Raw genomic sequence first — 20,526 nt, 5'->3', positions numbered from 1 at the left:
TAACATTAAAAACCCAAAGTTCAAAGTATGTTCTGAAAGCACAGTGCTTTAACTGGGCTTGAAGTAGAAGACTCATTGTTTTAAGGGACAACATGGGGGGGCACAAGATTACTATAAAGTACCCACTACATTGTAATCAGGCAATGATCTGAGTAAACTGAAAAAACATTAACTTTAAAAGAAGACTAATCTTGTATAAGAACTTTTCCCTTCATTAATGACTTAAGATACAAGCTATGATACTTACGATATTTTACCAAAAGGGGCAAATGCTGATTTGATGTCATCTGTTGTTATTTCTGGACTTAAATCTCCCACAAAAACATGGAAGTGATCTAGGTGAGAAAGCATAATGCAATTAAATACAATACTGTTGTCCAATATCTTAACTTTCCAGAACTATCATTGCAAAGGCAGGAGTAATACAGTTCAGTATTTGATTTTCCAGGTTACACTTGAGCCAAAGAAGACATTTGAAGAATGAGCAGTATTTCAACTACAATATTTAACAATATTTATATTTTAACATCAAACAGTATGCTTATTTGTATATGCTGGTCTCTGACTGTAATCGAAATAAATACAATAAGAAAATCCACATTGCACAAGAAGCAAGCTAAAAATGCATACATTCTTGAGATGAATACTCCTGTTACAACTAATTTTGGTAGACTATTTCCAGAACCCTAACATTACTTACTTGATGTATCTTTTTTCTGGCTGCTTGGTGTGGTGGCCCAATTAACTTTGACCTCCTGGAAGCAAGAAAAAACACTCAGTACCCAACTTATTAATTCCAGAAGACATGAATTAATTCAACACGTGCACACAACGCATGCTCAATGCCAACAGAGGAAGTGAATTCTAGATAACCACTCATTTATTACATGTTATTGTTTTTTGATGTAACATACCTTCCCCAAAATTTTTCTCCCATTCATAGCAGCTAATGCAGCAGCTGCATCTCTGTGTTCATAAAATTCCACAAAGCAATAAGGGTCATTGCTTGTATGCTGCAAAACAGAAAATCCAACAGAAGAGTTGACCCTTCTGCTATCGGGTTGCTGAGAAGAAAATCCAGGAAAATATATTACTTAAAGTTAGAAAGGTAAATGTTACTACAAATGCTTATTTTAAAAACTTAGGAATTGTGGCCCACTTCAACACAGAGATTATTTAAGAAATAAAAGTCTCAAAACCATGACCTGATGGTGACAGATTGTATGCACAGCAAAAGGTTATTTGGGAGTGAACATCACCCTTGCTGGATTACACCAAGCATATTAAGGTTTTCTCCAAGTTTCAAACTTTTACAAGGTAAATGTAAAAGCCAGAGTGCCAATTACATCTTTGATAGCCGAATGTACTACGTATTCAAACAGAATTGCTCACAAAAATTTGCAAGCTGTCAAGAACATTTCAGAGCTTGATGTAAGTAATATACCATATGCTGAAATGCTTTACATTACAAATTAATATACAATGGATGCATTTATTTTAAAGAGAAACTACAGGGGAAACAAGCAAACAATCGAACGTTCACCACCAAAATGTGCATCGTTCCCTTAAGGTCCCAGTTCAACAGAGAAAAGTCATATGCACATCCACAGCATGATTCTGGATTATTTCTAATGAATTCTGGATATGCTGGTTTTATTTTATTTTATTTTATTTCATTTTATTAATTCTATTTATAGGCTGCTCTTCCCCTTGCAGCTTAAGGCAGCTTCCAACATAAATAACAAGAAAACCTATCCACTATCTCAATACTATCAGTATCTATAAAATGCTAACCATGGTGCCAATAACTCACTTCCAGCCAATCGCCAAGCACCCATGGCTTAGTGGTAGGGCTTACACAGAGCAGGTAAAACAACAACTTGAACAAAACAGTGGAACAAGGTAGTTACTCCCCCCGCCTTTGCAAACCTGGGATTCAGTTCTGCAAACCGGGTTGGGGGGGTGCCTATGGAGGTGAGGAGAACTCTCTCCATCTTCACAGGCACCCTGCTGGGTTTGCAAAACCAGGATCCCTCCACAGGCACCCTCCACTTTGCAAAACCAGGATCCAGATTTGCAAACAACAGTTTTCTAGAGCCAACGATAGTCAGCTTCCACCCTGGCTTTGTCTTCAGATGTGTTGCAGCCTTGGGCTCTGTTCTATGCTTTTTGGGTGGTGTAGGTCCCTTTGGAGGGCTTTCTGGTGGTGGTGGTGGTGGGTGGGTACTTTTCTTTTTTCCCCCTCCCTGTATTGCCAAAAAGCCCTCTGGAGGTGGCGGAATGGCAGCAGCACCAGCACCATCTTCACCCAGAGGTTTGGATTGAGCCGTCAACTTTAATTCCAGAATTTAACCTAATTCAAACTAACCACTGCAATCCCCAGCAAAGAAGTGTCTTAAGTACGCCAATAATGTGAAAAGTATTAATATCTGTTATCAATCAGGTTGTAAAAGTCTTACCTCTGTTATCATTTTACAGCTTTTGCAGGGTCCAATTTGGCTGAATAATTGAAGTATAAGTACTTCAGTCACATCTCTAGAGAGATTTCCTACATAGCTAGACAAACAGAAGAAGAGGTAATATTAATCCACTTGCTCACCACTTGCAAAGGCCACGTAGTTCACACGGTTAAGTAATTTTATGCTATAAGAATGTCTTAGAGCATACAAAACAGACAAAAAGTTCATACAAAACATTAGTAATATTTTCGTCAGCAAAGAACCATAGCTGTTCAGTTATCCAAAGAATACAGTATGGACTAATAATAAAGACATGATCTCATAGAATAGAGAACTGAACCCAAGAAGAAAGAGAGTTAAGAGCACAATCGAGTGGGGGACAGAATCCATCCATGCCAAATTTCAATTTTTCTCAGGAACTTCCTTCTCGAAAGGAAGTTCCATTTTTCAGTTCCTTCCTTCTCGAAAGGAAGCTCCACAAGATCCACGAACTGTCACTTAAATTCTCAGAATGAAAAAGTAATTTGGACCTCTGACATAGGAACTTTTAAAAGGAGTAATTAGAAGGGAAAGTAGTATACGCAGACCTATAGCAATTCTATTTTTAAAAACTTTGCATACACAAATTCCAAAACTGCTTTTGAAACCAGAGGAATTCAGAGAGATTCTTTAGGTAGACCTCTGGGTAATGAATAGAAAAAGTGATTAATGTTTACTGAGAACAGACACACACTCACAAGATTGCAGTCCCAAGATCTGTATCCAAATACAGAGAAAAATGCAAAATCACAACTTGCTCCTGTTATCATCAGACCAATTAGAAACCTCAGGCATTCCTGAGCTGATATTTCCCACCAGAGTTCTTCTGAAATCCTCAGAATCTTCTAGTATTTACATTAGACTTGTATTAATTTCAAGTGAAAAATTAGATTGGGATAGCTGTGAAAATATCAAATATCATGCAACACAATGGGCACTATTCTCAAGAACTCTCATGTCCCTGCACCTAATCATAAATCTTTGGGCATACCTTTTATTATGATAAAATTGGTCATTCCTAACAATGCAACCTGGATGGTGGCAATAATTCTTTTTTTTTTTAATCATCACATGAGTTTTCCAGTTTTAAAAGCATTTTTCTGTTTAGAATTTTTCAGAGTCAAACATAAGCCAATCATCTATGATGTCCAGTTCTTTAAAATGTTTAAAATCAAGCTGAACTGTAACATAATATCACTGAAAATACCGGTAAATACAGCTAGGTACAAACCCAGAACTTGAAGAATTCATTCATTTTGGTGCATAAATCTAATTCAAAAGAGACAAAGGAACCGCACGCTGATATTTGATACAGACAAGACAAAAGTAATGCTGGTCAGGAAGTGAATCTAGAGGAACTGGATCCTCTTGTTCCAGATGAAATGAGTTTGACTTTTTTCAGAACAAGTTAAGAGCCTGGGGGTACCCACAGACCCAGCCTTTCTGTTTGAAAAACAGGCTAGTGCAGGGGCCAAGATTCTATCAATTACATCTGGTTCACCAACTCTTTCCCTTTCTGATTACATGATAGTTTAAACGTGAGCCGAGTTGGGGGAAACCCCAATCCAATCCACATGTAATGTCTGACCTAGGACATCCCCTCCATCCTACCTCCCATACACACTAGGAAAAATTATGGGGGGGGGGGCAGTTTGTACCACTACTGGTTCCTTATGTCTGTCCAGAAGATACATAGAACTAGAAGTGGGACAAACAGCTGTCATCCCCACCCCCAACCATTTTCTTCTAGCAAGAGCATGCAGGATAGAAGTGAAGGAATGCTGAAGCCTCTCCTTGGCATTATGCTCAGGAGTCAATCTGCCCCCCACCCACTATTTTTAAGACAAGTCCCTGGTCACAAGTTAAATGTGAGTGGGCCAGGTGTTTCTTCCAACACAACTCATGTTTAATTTACAGTCTAATCTAATTAGGATTGCGAAGAGCTCCAAGCGGACCTTGATAAATTAGGTGAGGGGGCTAAGAAATGGCAAATGCAGTTCAATGTAGCAAAGTGTAAAGTGATGCACATAGGGGCAAAAAATCCAAACTTCACATACACGCTACAGGGGTCAGTGCTATCAGTCACAGACCAGGAAAGGGATTTGGGCATCTTAGTTGATAGTTCCATGGGAATGTCAACTCAATGCATGGTAGCTGTGAAAAAGGCAAACTCTATGCTGGGGATAATTAGGAAAGGAATTGAGAATAAAACTGCAAAGATTGTCATGCCCTTATATAAAGCCATGGTGCGACCGCACTTGGAGTACAGTGTTCAGTTCTGGTCACCATATCTCAAAAAGGATATTGAAGAGATAGAAAAAGTGCAGAGAAGGGCAACGAGGATGATTGAGGGACTGGAGCACCTTCCTTAGGAGGAGAGGCTGCAGCGTTTGGGACTCTTTAGTTTGGAGAGGAGATGTCTGAGGGGGGATATGATTGAAGTCTATAAATTATGCATGGGGTAGAAAATGTTGACAGAGAGGAATTTTTCTCTCTTTCTCACAATACTAGAACCAGGGGGCATACATTGAAAATGCTGGAGGGAAGAATTAGGACTAATAAAAGGAAACACTTCTTCACGCAACGTGTGATTGGTGTTTGGAATATTCTGCCACAGGAGGGGGTGATGGCCACTAACCTGGATAACTTTAAAAGGGGCTTGGACAGATTTATGGAGGAGAAGTCGATCTATGGCTACCAATCTTGATCCTCTTTGTTCTGAGATTGCAAATGCCTTAACAGTCCAGGTGCTCGGGAGCAACAGCCGCAGAAGGCCATTGCTTTCACATGCTGCATGTATCTCCCAATGGCACCTGGTGGGCCACTGCGAGTAGCAGAGAGCTGGACTAGATGGACTCTGGTCTGATCCAGCTGGCTTGTTCTTATGTTCTTAACCCTTAGATTCAGCTGATCTAGCCACTTTGATCCTTGCTGCTGTAACCTCATGGTTGGATTACTGTAACTTGCTCTATGTTGGGCTGCTTTTGAAGACAACCTAAAATCTGCAACCAATACACCAGCCTAGTTAGAAAGAAACATGTGCTGCCCATTTTGAAGCAGCTGGATCAGGGGTCAGCAATCTTTACCACCCAAAGAGCCATTTGGACCCGTTTTCCATGGGCCCAAAGATCTACGGAGCCGCCTCCAGTTCGGCCCCTCCACTCACCTTTCCTTCCAGTGCTGGGAGGCGAAGGCGCTGGGCAGGCTGATGGAGCAGGCAGCCGCCTGCTCCGTGGGGCAGAGGGGTGATGGCGGCTGCTCTGGAGGGACATGCCCATGCTACCCTCTGACCTCCAGGAGTCGGAGGGCAGCATGGGCGTGGCCCTCCAGCCCCCCCAGAGCAGTCCTGGAAGGAGAGGTGGGGATGCAAAAAGTGGCACCCTCACGCACGGAGCTGCCTCCGGTTCGGCCCCTCCACTCCGGTCGGCCCCTCCGACCTCCAGGCCACACGGAGCCGCAGTATAAGTTTGAAAGAGCCGCATGAGGATCCAGAGCCGCAGGTTGCAGACTCCTGAGCTAGACTGTCTACCAGCTTGGTTTCAGTCCTTACCTTTAAAGCCCTTCATAACAAGAGGTTCACATATCTGAAGGACCAACATTTTACATATATTTTGGGGCACCAACTACAGCCTTTAGGCTACCACATGCAGGTTGTTCCTCCATTTAAGATGACTGCCTGACACTGAGCACAGCCTGGCTCCATCAAGGCTTATACTTTGTGAGACCAGCTCTCTGAAGAGGTAAGAGGAGCTGCATCACTGGAGACCTTCAAGAGATGCCTGGGCTTCTGATGGGTATGACCAGCAGTAATCTTTCAGGTTTTTATTTTATTTGCATTTAATTTTTTATGCTTTAATTATGACTGGTAAGCCGTACTGAGCCAAGAGGAAAGGCAGGATAGAAATGCTTTGGTTAGATAAATAAGTATCCTTAACTATACTTCTTGGTGAACCTATAGCAGTTGTTCTCAACCTACCTAATGCCGCGACACTTTAATACAGTTCCTCATGTTGTGGTGACCCCCAACCCTAACATTTATCCATTTTACAGATGGAGAACACTGATGCAGAGAGTCTTAGGCGACCCCTGAGAAAGGGTCATTCGACCCCCAAAGGGGTCCCAACCCACAGGTTGAGAACGACCCATTGGTTACTCACCGTGAAGGGGTCTTCTGCTGGATTAAGGGAGGCATCTTGATGGGTGTTTCCCAACCGGATCTCAGGGAGGCAGGACTTAACCAAAGTTGTCACTTCCTGTGGTCCGAGTGGGCGTCACCTTCCCTCTTCAGTAGACACCTGTCCAAGCAGTGAGAAGGCTTCCCTCGGAAATAACATGAACATTGAACCACAACAGAAGTAACAGGTAAGATAGACTAACAGGGTTATATTATGATGAACTAGAAGAAACCCAACACTGAACTATTAGAGACTTGGGAGTGTTGCGGCTGCCTAGCCGAACCTTGCAGTGGAACTATTGTGATAGAGTCGCGAGGAAAAGTGGAGGCTAATGATGGTCGGGAGACCAAGATGCCTCCTTAATCCAGCAGAAGACCCCTTCACGGTTGGGTAACCAATGGGTGGTTCTACTGGATGAGGAGGCATCTTGATGGAGACATCAGAGCAGTGTCCCAAATGGTGGGTCAGGATCGGTCTCCCAATAATGTGTTCTGTACTCTCCTGCCAAAAACGAAGCTGCCATGGAGTAATTTTTGTAGTGTCCTAGCAGAGAATCGAGAGGACCAGTAGCGCTCTGCAAATGTCTGATACTGAGGTCCTGACTTTTAAAGGCTGGATTAGTTGCTGCACTGCGTGTGGAATGGAGCCACTATCCGTGAGAACTGGCTGGTTGGAGCTTTATATGCCTCTATGATACAGGCTTTAATTGTCGCGGCTAATAGCTGCTTTTGACATCGGTGTAGCCCAGGTTGGAGTAGAGATGTTGTGAACATTTGGTTGGACACTACTTGGGATGGGTTGGTTCTTGGTAAGGCAGCTTTAAAGGGATCCTTACGTCCAGAGTTATATAAAGTCTTGCCCCGGATGAGGATCAGGGCAAAAGTTGGGTACCGATGTCTTGGGAAGCGTGAAAGGAGGTTGACCTTAGGGACAAGGTGGGGTCGGTTTAGAGCTGACCCTATCCTATTGGAACAGACATATCTTTGTCCACTGAAAGTAAAGGCGTGTATTTGAAACCCGTCTGGCTGGGAGTGATGGCCCATTAGAAAAAAAAGCGTTTTCACTCGCGCCCAGCCACTTAGAGATGGATGCGTTTGGACGGCTCAAGCGGGGGATTTTTGTGAGGAGCTGACAACACCAGGTGCAAGCCAATTGGAAAACCGATTACACTGTGGGTGGTTGGAGTTAAGGTTACTCCCTTCAGGAGAACGGATGATGTCGGATGGTGTGAAAGAGGCAGCCCGATGGACTGGTTGGCAGAGCGGTGGTCCAGAGCGATCTGTCTTCTAAGAATTGGCAGCTGCCGAAGTCCCTGTTCAAAACCTTCTTGTAGGAAACAGAGTTTGAGCTATGCTAGGTAGTTGAGTTGTGACTTTCCTTTACACCATCTGGGTAGAAGCTCTTCCACACGAAGAGTTGGCCAGATTTTGTTGGTGGAATTTCGGCGATGAAGCTAAGGGTGGTGGTCACCTGATCCGAGTAGCCCTTCCTTTTAGAGTCTCCGTTCAATAACCAGGCGGTTAGTTTTGAACCACTGGGTTGGGATGATGCCAGATGGGGCCCTGGATCAGCATGTCATTGGAGTTGGAAGTGTCAGCTGTGTCGACGAATGGAATTAGAGAATGGACAAAAAGCCACGGACGGCGTGGTAAAGGTGCCGCACTAGGATCACCAGGGCTTTTTCGATATGATCTTCCGAAGAACCTTGGGAGGATGGGTGTTGGGGAAAGGCATACAGTAGTGATCTGGGCCAGGGTGTTGATAGAGCATCCACCCGGTGGCCTCGGATGGTGAAATCTGGACATGAAGGCGAATCTGGCGGTTGCTCTCCGGCGCAAACAGGTCCAGCTGTGGTTGGCCAAAGTGGTGCGTGATCATCTCTGGAAAATGGAGGGATTGAGTTGCCATTAGGCCTCCTGGATAGTCTGGCGGCTCAGCCAGTCCCATTGAAGTGTTAGGCGCCCTGGATGTGTTCAGCGGTGAGTGAGCAGATTTTGTTCTGAAACCAGCAGAGGATGCTCATAAGCTTCCTGATGGAGGAGGGAGGATCTGGATCCTCCTTGATTCAGATATGCTTTGTGACACATTGTCTGTCTTGAGACCAGTATGTGAGAAGCCATGATTGGGAGTAAGTTTTGAAGGGCCAGAGAATATGGCTTTGGTCTCCAGAAGGTTGATGGGGGAGTTTGGCTTGTTGCTGGGACCATGATCATGGATAGTGGTGGATTGAAGTGTGGCTCCCCAACCGAGAAACTGCGTCGGTGAAGATCTCCATGCGTTTGGGGAAGGTAGACTTTCCCCTTGGAAGGTTAGTTTTCACGGTCCACCACTTGAGATTATTTCCAGGTATTTGGGTAGAGTCAATTATCGATCTTCCTTGGTTATTATTTGGTACTGGAAAGGTCGAAGGTTTAGATGCGTGGAATCTACTTACTGAAGCATGTATGTCGGTACTGATACCATGGTGCCTATAACACTGGCCAGATGGAGTAGAGGATTTCTTGGCGCTGTGCAGTCAGGTTCCGCAGTTTCGGATTTTGTCGACTTTCTGCCGGGGATGAAAGTTCAGGGGCGGTAATGGAGTGCTCCCGAGTGTTCCATCCCTTTGGGATGGGATGCGTGTTAACTTTTAGACACGTTGATCAAAAATCCGTGTTAATGAGGAGAACTGCCTGGGTTTGAAATGACATCCTTTACCGCTTACTGCTGGGAGGTAGATCTGATCAGGATGTCGTCCAGATATGAATGGGCGATGGATGGCTTGTTGGCCAGTGGGGGGCCAGGACTTTGGAAGCTCGGTGGAGAGTCGAGCGGCAAAGCCTGAATTGATACTGTCGACCCCCACTGCAAAGCAGGAACTGGCGGTGAGAGGCAACATGGGGATGTGTAGAAGTAAGCCTCGGTTAGATCAGGAGGTCAGGTAGTCCCGGGTCTTGGGTGTTCTGATGGAGCGGCGTTTCCATCCTGAAGTGTTGGAGCTTGATGTGTGCTGATTGACGCGGGTTTAAGATGGCTCTCAATCTCCGTTCTTTTGAGGAGCGGTAAAGTGAGAGAACACTTAGAGCTTCTCTCTGCAGGTGGTGGTATAAGTTCTATAGCTCTGATGGCTGAAGGTTGGATGGCGCTCTGCTTTGACTAGATTGGAATTGAGGAAAGGAAGCGAAACGAGGAAGTGGGATTTGTTTGGAGCACTCTATGGGTGAATGAATGACCTCCTTGGTTCCAAGCACATCCACGTGTTCTCCCATCCACTGTTCCCGAATTCCTGTAAGTGACGCCGACAGAGTGTTAATAGTCAGGATTTGTTGTTTGTTGCTGGAGTTCTTGTATGCGTTTCGAAGGTTCCTGATCTGGATTGAGGGCCGAAAGGAATGATTGAAATTACCCTGATTTGGTTCTTTGCGAAACCCCTGTTGAGGTTGCCATAGTCTACCGTCCCTGGGTGTCCTGGCAAGGGTTTGTGAAGGCAGTGGGGACAGGCGTTGGATTCTGCCCTGTAGAATTTGCAGCATGGCAACCTAGCCTATACTTGTCTTTGGTCTCCACTAGGATCCCTTTTCAATTCCTGTCAAGAATTACCTTGAAAGGAAAATCCGACCATAGGTTTGTTTAGAGTGTTGGTCAGCTTGCCGGGACCCGAGGACATACGATGCGTCTGGGGACTGATGCCATATGTAGCTATGGCGAGCGACTGCAATGAATCGCTCCAGTTAGGAGTCTGCCAGGAATGAAACCGTTAACAGAATCGCGTTCCTACTCCCTCTTACCCCTTGTTGGGAGGGAGGGATCGTAATCTAGGGATTTGAACCAGACTATACCAGCTCTAGCCATGGTGGCCCGGCTTGATACTAGGATTTTAAAGGCCATGGCCAGAACCTCATGGAGTCTTTGGAGACCCACGTCCGATGCGTTTGTCAGGGGTCTCTTATGTTGCATTCATAGATCCCTGGGAGGCAGGGAGCCTCCCGATTGGAGTGCTGCTACTATAGGAAGTCCACTGGCGGTGAAGTCAACAGACTTTGGATGTAGTCTGGGGAGGCATGGGAAGCTTTTCCAGAGCTGGATGGGAACCCTTTGCTTGCAGTGGGGTTAGCCCATTCCTTCTAAGCGTCTTTAGAAGTATTCTGGGATAGGAAGGGAAGCCCTTGGAGAGAAAATCTTTTTGGTTCCCTTTGGGGCATCCCTGATGAGTTTGGAGGAGCAGATGGCAGGGGATGGTGGGCAGCATCATCCTGAATCCTTCAGTTCCAAAGGCGGTGATTGCCTTTGAGATTAACAGGAAGTGTACCTCTGTCTTAAAAAATCTGGGGCTTGTTCCAATTACCTGGGTTTTCCTGCTCTGGGTCCAGAGAAAAATGATCCAGACTCTGCATTCCCCTGCATGTTCCTCCTCCCCCCCAGGGGAGACTAGGGGTCCCTGTATGGGTGCTGGAGCGGAGGAGGAGGGATCTGGGGGGGGGGGAGGTGGAGGGTGATCTGCCCGCCTGGCAGAAATTCCCTTGTGGTAGGATCTAATTTCTTCTCTCATGGACAAAAGATCCACCAACTCCTGGGCAGAGGCTTGTTGCCATCCCTGGTAAGAGGGACCCAGAAGATTGCCCCTCCCAGCGTCCGCGGTCTTGCCTGGGAGGCTGAGAAGCCTCGGTGAAGTCCTCGATGGTTCCCTCCGTTCCTGCGCTCACCTTGACCCTCTCGAGGTCGCTGGCGTGATCTCTCCCGTGGCAACAGGGTCTGTCTTCCCTCAGTCCTGTGCTCAGCTGGGGAGTGAGAGGAGTGGTTTCCCGGTCCCCTCTGCGCAGCTGCGGCTGTTTAAGGCTTCTGCGACGTGAGTTGGCTAGAGGTTCCTTTAAGCCTTTTCCAAGCTCAGCGGCGGTTTCTTACTTGACAGCACACGGCAGCTTGGCTCTTTCGTTTTCCCCTGCAGCCTTCAGCGGCTGCTGGGTGCCTGTGAGTCTGGAGTGGGGGGGGCGGCAATGGCTCACCCTAGTCACCTCTCTGCGAGGACTGGGAAAATCCCTCTCGAGGAGGCGGCTGGAGGGGCCCCATTCGCCATAGCCGCCTTAACTGAAGAAGAGCCTGGGAGGGAAGCGAAAGGTCCGTTCCTGGCTAGGAGGGGGGGGAAAAAAAAAACAACCTACCCAAGCGTCTGAGCAGACAAGACAGACAAAAAAACAAACAAGGGGTACAAACCAACAGAAAGGGAAGAATAAGGAACTCTAAAGAGCAGGGCTCAGGGTGGTGGCAGCCATATGAGGCAGGGAGAATACTGAAGAGGTGGCCACTCGGACCACAGGAAGTGACAACTTTGGTTAAGTCCTGCCTCCCTGAGATCCGGTTGGGAAACACCCATCAAGATGCCTCCCTCATCCAGTAGAACCACTGACCTTTAGTATCAATTGTGTTTTATGATAGCCTCCACAGCCCTCTCTGCTTAGAATCACCCATGCAAAGCTATTAAAGTATCTACCATGTTTCCCTGAAAATAAGCCCTACCCCAAAAATAAGCCCTTTCATGATTTTTCATGATTTTTGGAGGATGCTTAAAATATAAGCCTACTGAAAAAATAAGCCTAACTGGTAGTTACAGATCAGGATGGTGTGATCCAGCAGGGTGCTCCCAGCCAATGAAGACACAGCTTGCATCACATGTGACGGGGAAGCAATGGGTCAGCCAAGAGCCCGCTTTAATGAATTGTGAAGGTACCGTATTTCCCCGAAAATAAGCCCTACCCCGAAAATAAGCCCTAATGCATTTTTGGTGCAAAAACTAATATAAGACCCTGTCTTATTTTGGGGGAAGTTAGGAGTGATTAATAACCCAGGCTCCCCTCAATCAGGATTTGAAAAGAGAAATTCTTTTAGTAGAGGAGGGTGAAATCTGCTCCTGAACTCTGCACCAATATTTGCACTGACCCAGAATAACTCAATATAGGAAGTTTCTACAAGTCCAAATTTCTAAAAAAATCTCAGTCCACGAAACAGACCTCTCTTTCAGCACAACTACAATCAGAAGCCATTAGTCTCATTTTAAGCAAAATGTCTTACTGCAAATAAAAGCGTTCAAGGATCATTAGCGGACGTCCATGATCAAATATTTCATCAAGCCAAGAAAGTTGTTTTGTGTCTCATGCAAATTAGACAATGATCTATTTCAACAGTACCAAATCACTTCTGCTTGATAAGCACAGTCTTTACTATCAATATTTATGTGCATGCGTTCCCTCCAGCTCACTCTCTTTCAATGAGTTCAAATTTTACTAATACACATAACACATTCCTCATTCATTTAGGAAAAAACCCCTCTGCTTTAGTATTATCCTAGAAATTCAGGGCCAAACTAGATAAGATAACACCCCTCATGACTACAAAGATACCACTGCCATTTTAAAGTAATTTTAAAATGTCATGAGGGTCCAATCCTGACCAGGCTCACAACATGGAGAATTTGCCCCGCTCCTGCATTTTACCAAGTGCTGAAATGGCTGTTTTGGCACCTGAAAAAGTTCACGGGAGAAAACAAGAGTGCCTCACTCATTTTAAATTATTTTAAAATAGTGGCAGTGTCTTCATGGCACCAAATTAGAAATATTTTTCCTATAACTTATCTAAACCTATCAGAGGTTTTTTTTAAATTTCCTACTACTGAAAGTATTCGAATAAATGGAAAAATAGCATATTACGCAAAGATAATCTATATTTTATTGAGCTTACAATTATTACAGACTTAGTGATCTCTCATGCCTGCTCTTTTGTAATTCTGAATAAATGTAATACCTAAACCTTTTTCATCTAAGCCTACAACAGAATGAAATAACACAATTTAGAAAGAGTGAATAATGTTGAGCTAATTAAAGAACTGGAGCATATTTCACTGGTTAGCTGATCAATTGTCCAGCAAGATAGGACACTGCATGTGTCTAGGATATAATGAGCTATCCAGGCCTGTCTCAGCTTAGACAAAGAATCCATGGTGCAAGTAATGAGCATCACTGGTGTTCCAGTGGCAAGAAGATAACAGCAAAAAGCTTAACCACATCGGGGAAATGGAGTCTGTTATCAGTTATGTATGACCTAGGCAGGGTCTGCCAGGAAAGACAAACCACAAGAAAACATTAAATCAGGAACAAGGTAGGCTGAACTAGAAACTGAAGTCATCATGGTGACTACAGCCCATGTATTGTTGTGGTTCCAGTCACCAGCATAACTGGTTCCAACCTTGTTCTACCTACTGCTGTACACAATGGAGGCTTTATACACTTGCAAACTGACTGCAAATCTTATTTCCATAACACTGTTTTCTACAGGTTTTGAAGTGGTCTAATGGGAAGATCCAGTTCTCAAACTCCCCACCCACAGAACAGAAGGCATCTCACAGCAATCCCAGCATATCAGTGATTATCAACCATGCTGGTCATGGAACCTCCATGTTCAAAGGCAGTAACTGCTGAATACCAGCACCAGGGAAGGGAAAGGGCTAAAATATGGGCTCTGGGCCTCAGCTAAACGGAAGCTGGGGAAGGGTAACATGAGCCTCTTCAGAGGTCAATCTGAGAAGGCATGCAAGAGACTATCATGTGCAACTCCCCAGTAAATTCCTAGTTTAAAGCTCAGTTAGGCCACGATTTCTCTGGGTGGCCTGAGGCATCTTTCTACTTCTTTCTCCTTCCTGCAAACGCAGTAGTTTTACATTTAGTTTTTACAAAGTACTTTTTCCTAAGCATTGCACTGCTTTCAGTTTATTTTAGAACTATTTCTTGTATTATTTTATATTTTAAAAATAAATAAATCTGCCATACCATTGTGAAGAACAGGTCTAGAATGCTTCATCACCAAAAAGTAGAAGATATCTAGGAAAAAATGTGCAGGCCCTTATATAAGAAGTGACATTTCAACTAGGAAAATAACTGGGAAGGTAGCCTACAGAAGTACATGATTTATTTATTTGCTTTGTTAAAAAGTTACAACCCAGAAAGTTATTTTGGAATGAACTCCCTAAAGGTTAAAGAGCACTTCAATACAGTAATTGAAGCAAACTATGCGTAGAAAACACTTTTTTCAAACTATTTCCTATACCAACATTTCTTAAAAATTGGTAAAACCATAAGTAAGGAAATAAAGGCATACATCATACCTCTATAGGCTGTCTCCCTAATTCATGTGACATCACTTATCCTGCACTGACAGGCATAGTATAGAAACCTAGATAGATAACAAATAGTTTATATTTTACATATATAGGTTCCAATACTAGGTACTCTTGCTGCATACAGATGAAATGTTTATACAAGCTCATTAAATCAAAAGAAAACAATTCAGCCTATAAAATTAACTATACCTACAGTCCAGTGCATATCTCCCTTTCACTGGAGACCTACTGAACTCACACAAACATATTTTCAAATGAAAATACTAGGATCATGCTTCAAGCTTTTAATGGTCTAAAACCTACTCCCAAAACTGTCTCTCTGTAGCTGATGGGGGATTCTGTGTACAAGTGCAGGCTGCTGCATTTACTACCTTAAACACAATTTATGACCAGTAAACAAACAAACAAGGTTTTACCTTCAATATAAAGACAATGCTCCCATATACAAAATGACATGCAAAAGTTCATTCATTGAATATGTGTCAAGGGTGTCAAAAAAGGCCTGTTGAAAATTTCATCTGAAGAAAAATCATCTTCAATAGTTAGTTAACATCTGGCAAATCTTAGAATTTGAGAGGGAAATTATGTCAGTTGCATAATATTTATGATCTCACTTGAGAAACTATAAAATAATTTAACTGTCCCCCTCCAAGCACCACATTAACAGCATCCAGAGTTCTTATCCTTGTACTATTTAAATAGCTTTTCAAAAAACCTAAATAAAAGACTAAACACAATGCACTTTTCTCAACTGCATGTCAGCTACACCTGTTCACACTGTCATTTCTCTTTCCTATTCTGCCAAAAAAAAAAAAAAGCCAAATTTCTAACTTAGACTTTTGAGTCAGCCAGCATCCCTTCTTAAAGATTCAAAGATCCAGGGAAAGTTGGCTTTCAAATATACAACCAGTATGCAAGGCAAGGCATGTCTAAATTATTTATATTTTTTAAGATCTGAGGAAGACAATGGGAGGAAGATTCTCCAAACGATTCTAGTGAATTACAAAAAGCTGAGTTTCTTCACAGAAAACGGGGAGATTATATTCTCAACTCTTTGATTCTAACAGACCACATTCATTTTTACTCGACAGATTTTGTTTTGAAGCTCTTTCCTAAAAGCTGTCAAAAAGCCCATGCAGTCAGTCTTCCACTTTCAAGGGCATTATTCAGGGCAGAAGTGGTGAAACAACACACATGTCTTATACCGAGTCAATCCATTGGTCCATCAAGGTCAGTACAATCTACCTAGACTAGCAGTGACTCTCCAGGGTCTCAAGCAGATGTCTTCTCACATCACCTACTGCCTGGTCCTTTTAACTGGAGATGCCAGAGACTGAACCTGGGACCTTCTGCATGCAAAGTAAAGGCTCTTCTGCTGAGCCATGTTAACTCACTGCCGCTTCTGGGGTATATTTTGTTCAGCCTAAGCGACTTGAAGACACAGTGGTAAAAATACCAAAGGTCTGAACAAATAAGAAATGTCAGTTTCCAAGTGATTATGATTTAAGATTACATACAAGTTCAATATTTTAAAGCAGCCTGCTCAGTTTCTGACGTTGCAGACCAAATTTCATTAGCACTGCAGAATAAATGCAAGTATTCACTATTTTCACATCTATACTTTTGTGAGACTGAGATGCACATTCCATACACTGCTATTTTGAATGTTTTAATTACTTGATTCTGTCGCAGAGTATTTCCAGCATGATCAACAGCACTGAACATACTGTCCAGCCCTAAATTCATCAACTCAAATAGGTGTAAGGCTCAAAATGCAGTTACTCTGTCAACATCTTATATATAAATGTCATACCCATATTCTTGGTGTTACCACATTAGTCCCTACTGTTAAAGTAGCAAGTATTCTTCCACAAAAAGAAGGGAGTTTGATCTGTGCCAATATGGTAAACATACTGTTCACGTATTATCTCAGCCTTCAAGACTCTGTTACTACCTCAGCTCTAAACATCAGTTCTGTTCCACAGTCAGGATTTGGGATCTCTTTAATGACCATACTTTCCTATTAAAAACATTTTAAAAACTCTTCCTCCTATTTTGCACATCACTTTCCTTTTACTGGCAATAGTTATTCACATTTAATACACACATCAGGTCTCCCAATCTTTAAATTTTCTCATATTCTGTTTAAGAATGCATATATCACTCTCCCCTGGGGTCTCTCTAATTATATTATACTTCTAATGCTTACCACCATTTTCAGGTTTTCATGGGGCATTATACACAGGACTTCTCTTATGATTTGATATGAGAAACTTTGAGACCAATTAACTGAAAAGCAGCAGAATATATTTAAAAGATAATACCGAATAACCTAGTCTTTTTCAAATGCCCCACAGAATCCCAAATCCTCTAAATATATCCCAAAGCTTACCTACTGGCCGAGTACAATATCCATAGTATTATGGATCACACAAAAAAATTGATCTCAGGGACATGAATTATATCTCATTCCATCAAAGGAAAACTGTGAATGTTTGGGGACCAAACACTCAGATCCTACGAATGCCAATACATTTAATCTATAACCAATCAAAGGTGATTCGGTGTAGATCTAAAGAATGTACCCGCAATCTTCCAAAAGCGAAAGGGTTCCTACAGCCCAACCTTTAGCTCCACAAATCCGACGTCAGGTCCCTTTCAATTCTTGACCATGATACAAAGAAGGTTGAGGCTATTTTAAATCCAAGGAGACTTACCATTCGCAGGCGCTGTCATCTGAAGCGCCCGACTGCTTGCACCCACCTCGGAGACACGCTTCCCTTCGATTCTCAAGTTCATTCCGCACAGCTTCTTTATAATGTTACAACGAATTCGTTTTCCATTTATTAAAAAGGGGGAAAACGAGTTCATTTATAGTGACTGCAACGCGTCATAAATATGTTGTGCGGAATGAGCCTCAGTCTCATGCTATCAACCTGACTCCTCTACTCCAGCACCTCTCCGTGCTCTGCATTCTCCGCGCCCCCACTTTCCCCCCACAGTCCCTGTCCTTTGTAAGCTCTCCCCTTTGCAAGCGCCCCCACGCCCTTTATCGATCTGCCCCGACGCCCACGGCACCCCCCCAAAACCTCAGCCCGCCCTACTCACAGTGTCCTGGGCTGCCCGTCGTCTTCCATCGCGGGGGGGACGGCCACTCATAGACGGGCCCTGGACGCCGCGCAGAAGGAGGGGGGACAGGGACGCTCCGGCGCGTGAAAGGGGACCGTGGGAAGTCCTGGGCCCCTCGTCCCCTCCAGGCCCTGAACTGGAACCGAGAGACAGAAAGGGGGATCCAAAGCTCCACAAAATGGCCGCTGCCGCCAACCACTCAGGAAGCCACGCAAGAGCAGCCCGCCCCTTCCTCTCCACCACAGAGACTGAGGGGCTAGAACAACGCGCGCCCTCTGGCTTCCCATCTCCGTTTGCTCCGTGGAGGTGGTGAGAGTTTTCCGCGTGCGAAAGAAAGGAGCGCCAGGCGTCCAATTCCAGTTGGACAGCGGTTCCCATCCTGGCGGATTTGGAGGAGGGTGGTAAAGACGTTTAGTGCAGAGCACAAGTGTAGTGGAAGTGATATGGAGACTCGGTCACTGCATGTTGGGGCATTTGCTTTTAGAGCACAAAATATGTGTTTGATACGGTATCAACGATATCTGAATGCACTTAACCATGCCAGATAGTAGTACAGCCCCGTAGGGTGGAGTGTGCTGTTTCAGACTATGTTGAATGGATCTCCACATTTAAAAAAAAATCCCCCCCATGTAAACTTAAATCGACTACAGTTTTGTTTTTTGATTTGTTGGAATTTGTAAAATAGGAGATCGTGCCAAAAACGTTCACTCTACTGCCCTGAATTTATATCACCCGTTATTCTGCATGTGTGAAGCTCTGATTTGCCCTTGCTAATCAACATTAGCTGTCACTGCCTGTTTTCGCTGTCTGCACAAGAACTGGGAGGATTAGGCCTCTTCCTGTCCTGGGTACAGCTTCTCCTTTCGCCTGCCCTTCCTCAGTCAGAATGCAGGGGGAAGACAGAACGTGCCCAAGCAGCAGCTGCCACTGTCAACATAAGCATGCAACAGATATTGTAGGGTCATAGTGACCAAGTTGGTAGGTATAACTTCTGCAGCCCCTTCATCTCTCAGGCAGTTGAGTGGGGAAACAGCACCATCCATAGTTCCTTTTTAAAAAATAAACTCACAGCTGACTTATAGCAACCCCATGCAGTTTTCAAGGCAAGAGATGTTCAGAGGTGGTTTGCCATTGGCTGCCTCTGTGTGGTGTCCCTGGACTCCTTGGTGGTCTCCCCTTCCAAATACTGGCTGACTGCTTAGCTTCTGAGATCTGACAAGATCAGGCTCTCCTGGGATATCCAGGCAGGACAACATCTTTTATTATGACCTACAAAATGACACATAGTATGTGAGTTTTTCAGTTCACCAAAGCTCTTCTTCAAATGTTTAAAAAGGCAAAGGGAAATTTCTTAGGACATGACAGTGAGTCTCGGTCAAGCCTGTGTTGCATATTAGGTGCAGAGCCACTTCAGATGGTGTGGGTTTTAAGTTACATCCAGTTTTTTGTGAGGAAACAGTCAATGTCACGCAGCTGTTTCCATCCACTTTTTCTATTAGGTCTGTGTGGGGGTTGCTATTGGAAGGATCACAGTAGTGAGAGAAAGTGTCTGCCTGTTGTTGCCTGCACCAGAGGGCAAAGGAGCGGGTGGCATTGTGTGCTTCTATAGCATCTGCCAGTAGTGCTCTTGGCCGCACTAGTAGCTCCCAGTCACTCTTCCACCATCTACCTCTGGGTTGATCTCAGCTGATGCTGCACCAAGAAGCCTTTTTCACTCATGTGGGTGGATATGCATACAGCCTGCAACAACTTTCCAGCTTCCCTCTGGTAAAGAGGAAGGAAAAAGAGGAGCTGACAGTGTTGGTGGTGTCTCACCAAAGAGGGGAACAAGTCTGATCCCCACAGTTTCAATCAGTCTTGACCCACCCTGTATCTGACAAGGATCGATTCCCCACAGGGAAATTCTTTCTAGATCAAACCAAGTTTGTAAAGAAACTGCACCTTTTCACTGAGGTTTCAACCTCCCCACCATAGGGAAGACACGTAGGCCTATCTTGGATCCCAGAAATGTAGCAATCCCCAATACCACGCAATCTCCTTTGCGGGTCTCTCCTGATTGGCTGGCATGCCATGTTGGGGCGGGACCTTTTTGGGGAGGGAAATTTTTCCCTGCAACTTGCTAACCTGACGTTCATTTGTTTGCAAGGAGGAATGTTTAAGCGTTTAGGCACTAAGTGGGTTTTCGCTCGTTTGGAAGGGTTAATCGTTTAAGTGGTTTTTCGTTATGCTAACGTCTCTCACTGAGACCAACGGCGAAATTGAAACCTGGAAGAGGCTGCATGTGCATCACTTAGCGCCCGCCGAGAGCTGGTTGGTTGCTAGACTTGTGTCACGCTCCATGGCAGGAATTTCAAACACAGATTGGACCCCTGTTCCTCCCCACGAAACTGGATCGAAAGCGTGCTAAGGGGAAAAGTTGTACTTGCAAGCAGGTTCTGCTGGGATGCGGGATAAGAGGGAGAACGAGCGCCAGAAACAGAATGAATCCCTGTTTGTCGCTCAAGCAGTGGGGAGTTCTTGCTGAAACCTGGATATTTAACATGAGTATCACACAATTAAATGACCGTGGGGAATCGAC

The 20,526-nt window shown here is 44.3% G+C and overlaps 1 protein-coding gene across 3 annotated transcripts in view; it reads right to left on the bottom strand.

Moving 5' to 3' along the window:
* The window catches only part of TIAL1 (TIA1 cytotoxic granule associated RNA binding protein like 1), a 28,518-nt gene extending 10,355 nt beyond the window's left edge, over window positions 1-18,163 (bottom strand). The window contains exons 1-6 of one of the 3 annotated variants that reach the window (XM_048505847.1): window positions 17,928-18,162; window positions 14,470-14,520; window positions 2,460-2,556; window positions 915-1,064; window positions 701-755; window positions 248-335 (exon numbers count right to left, since the gene is read on the bottom strand). In XM_048505847.1, the coding sequence (XP_048361804.1) occupies window positions 248-335; window positions 701-755; window positions 915-1,064; window positions 2,460-2,471 (305 nt within the window). In that variant the 5' untranslated portion in view covers window positions 2,472-2,556; window positions 14,470-14,520; window positions 17,928-18,162. Of the gene's footprint in view, window positions 1-247; window positions 336-700; window positions 756-914; window positions 1,065-2,459; window positions 2,557-14,469; window positions 14,521-17,927 lie in introns of all 3 variants that reach the window. The other 2 variants (XM_048505846.1, XM_048505845.1) reach the window with 2 other exon arrangements.
* Between the last annotated feature and the right edge of the window lie 2,363 nt (window positions 18,164-20,526).

Source organism: Sphaerodactylus townsendi, linkage group LG08, assembly GCF_021028975.2.
Source record: "Sphaerodactylus townsendi isolate TG3544 linkage group LG08, MPM_Stown_v2.3, whole genome shotgun sequence".
Classification (NCBI taxonomy): domain Eukaryota; kingdom Metazoa; phylum Chordata; class Lepidosauria; order Squamata; family Sphaerodactylidae; genus Sphaerodactylus; species Sphaerodactylus townsendi.
This window is presented reverse-complemented; position numbering and strand designations above follow the sequence as displayed.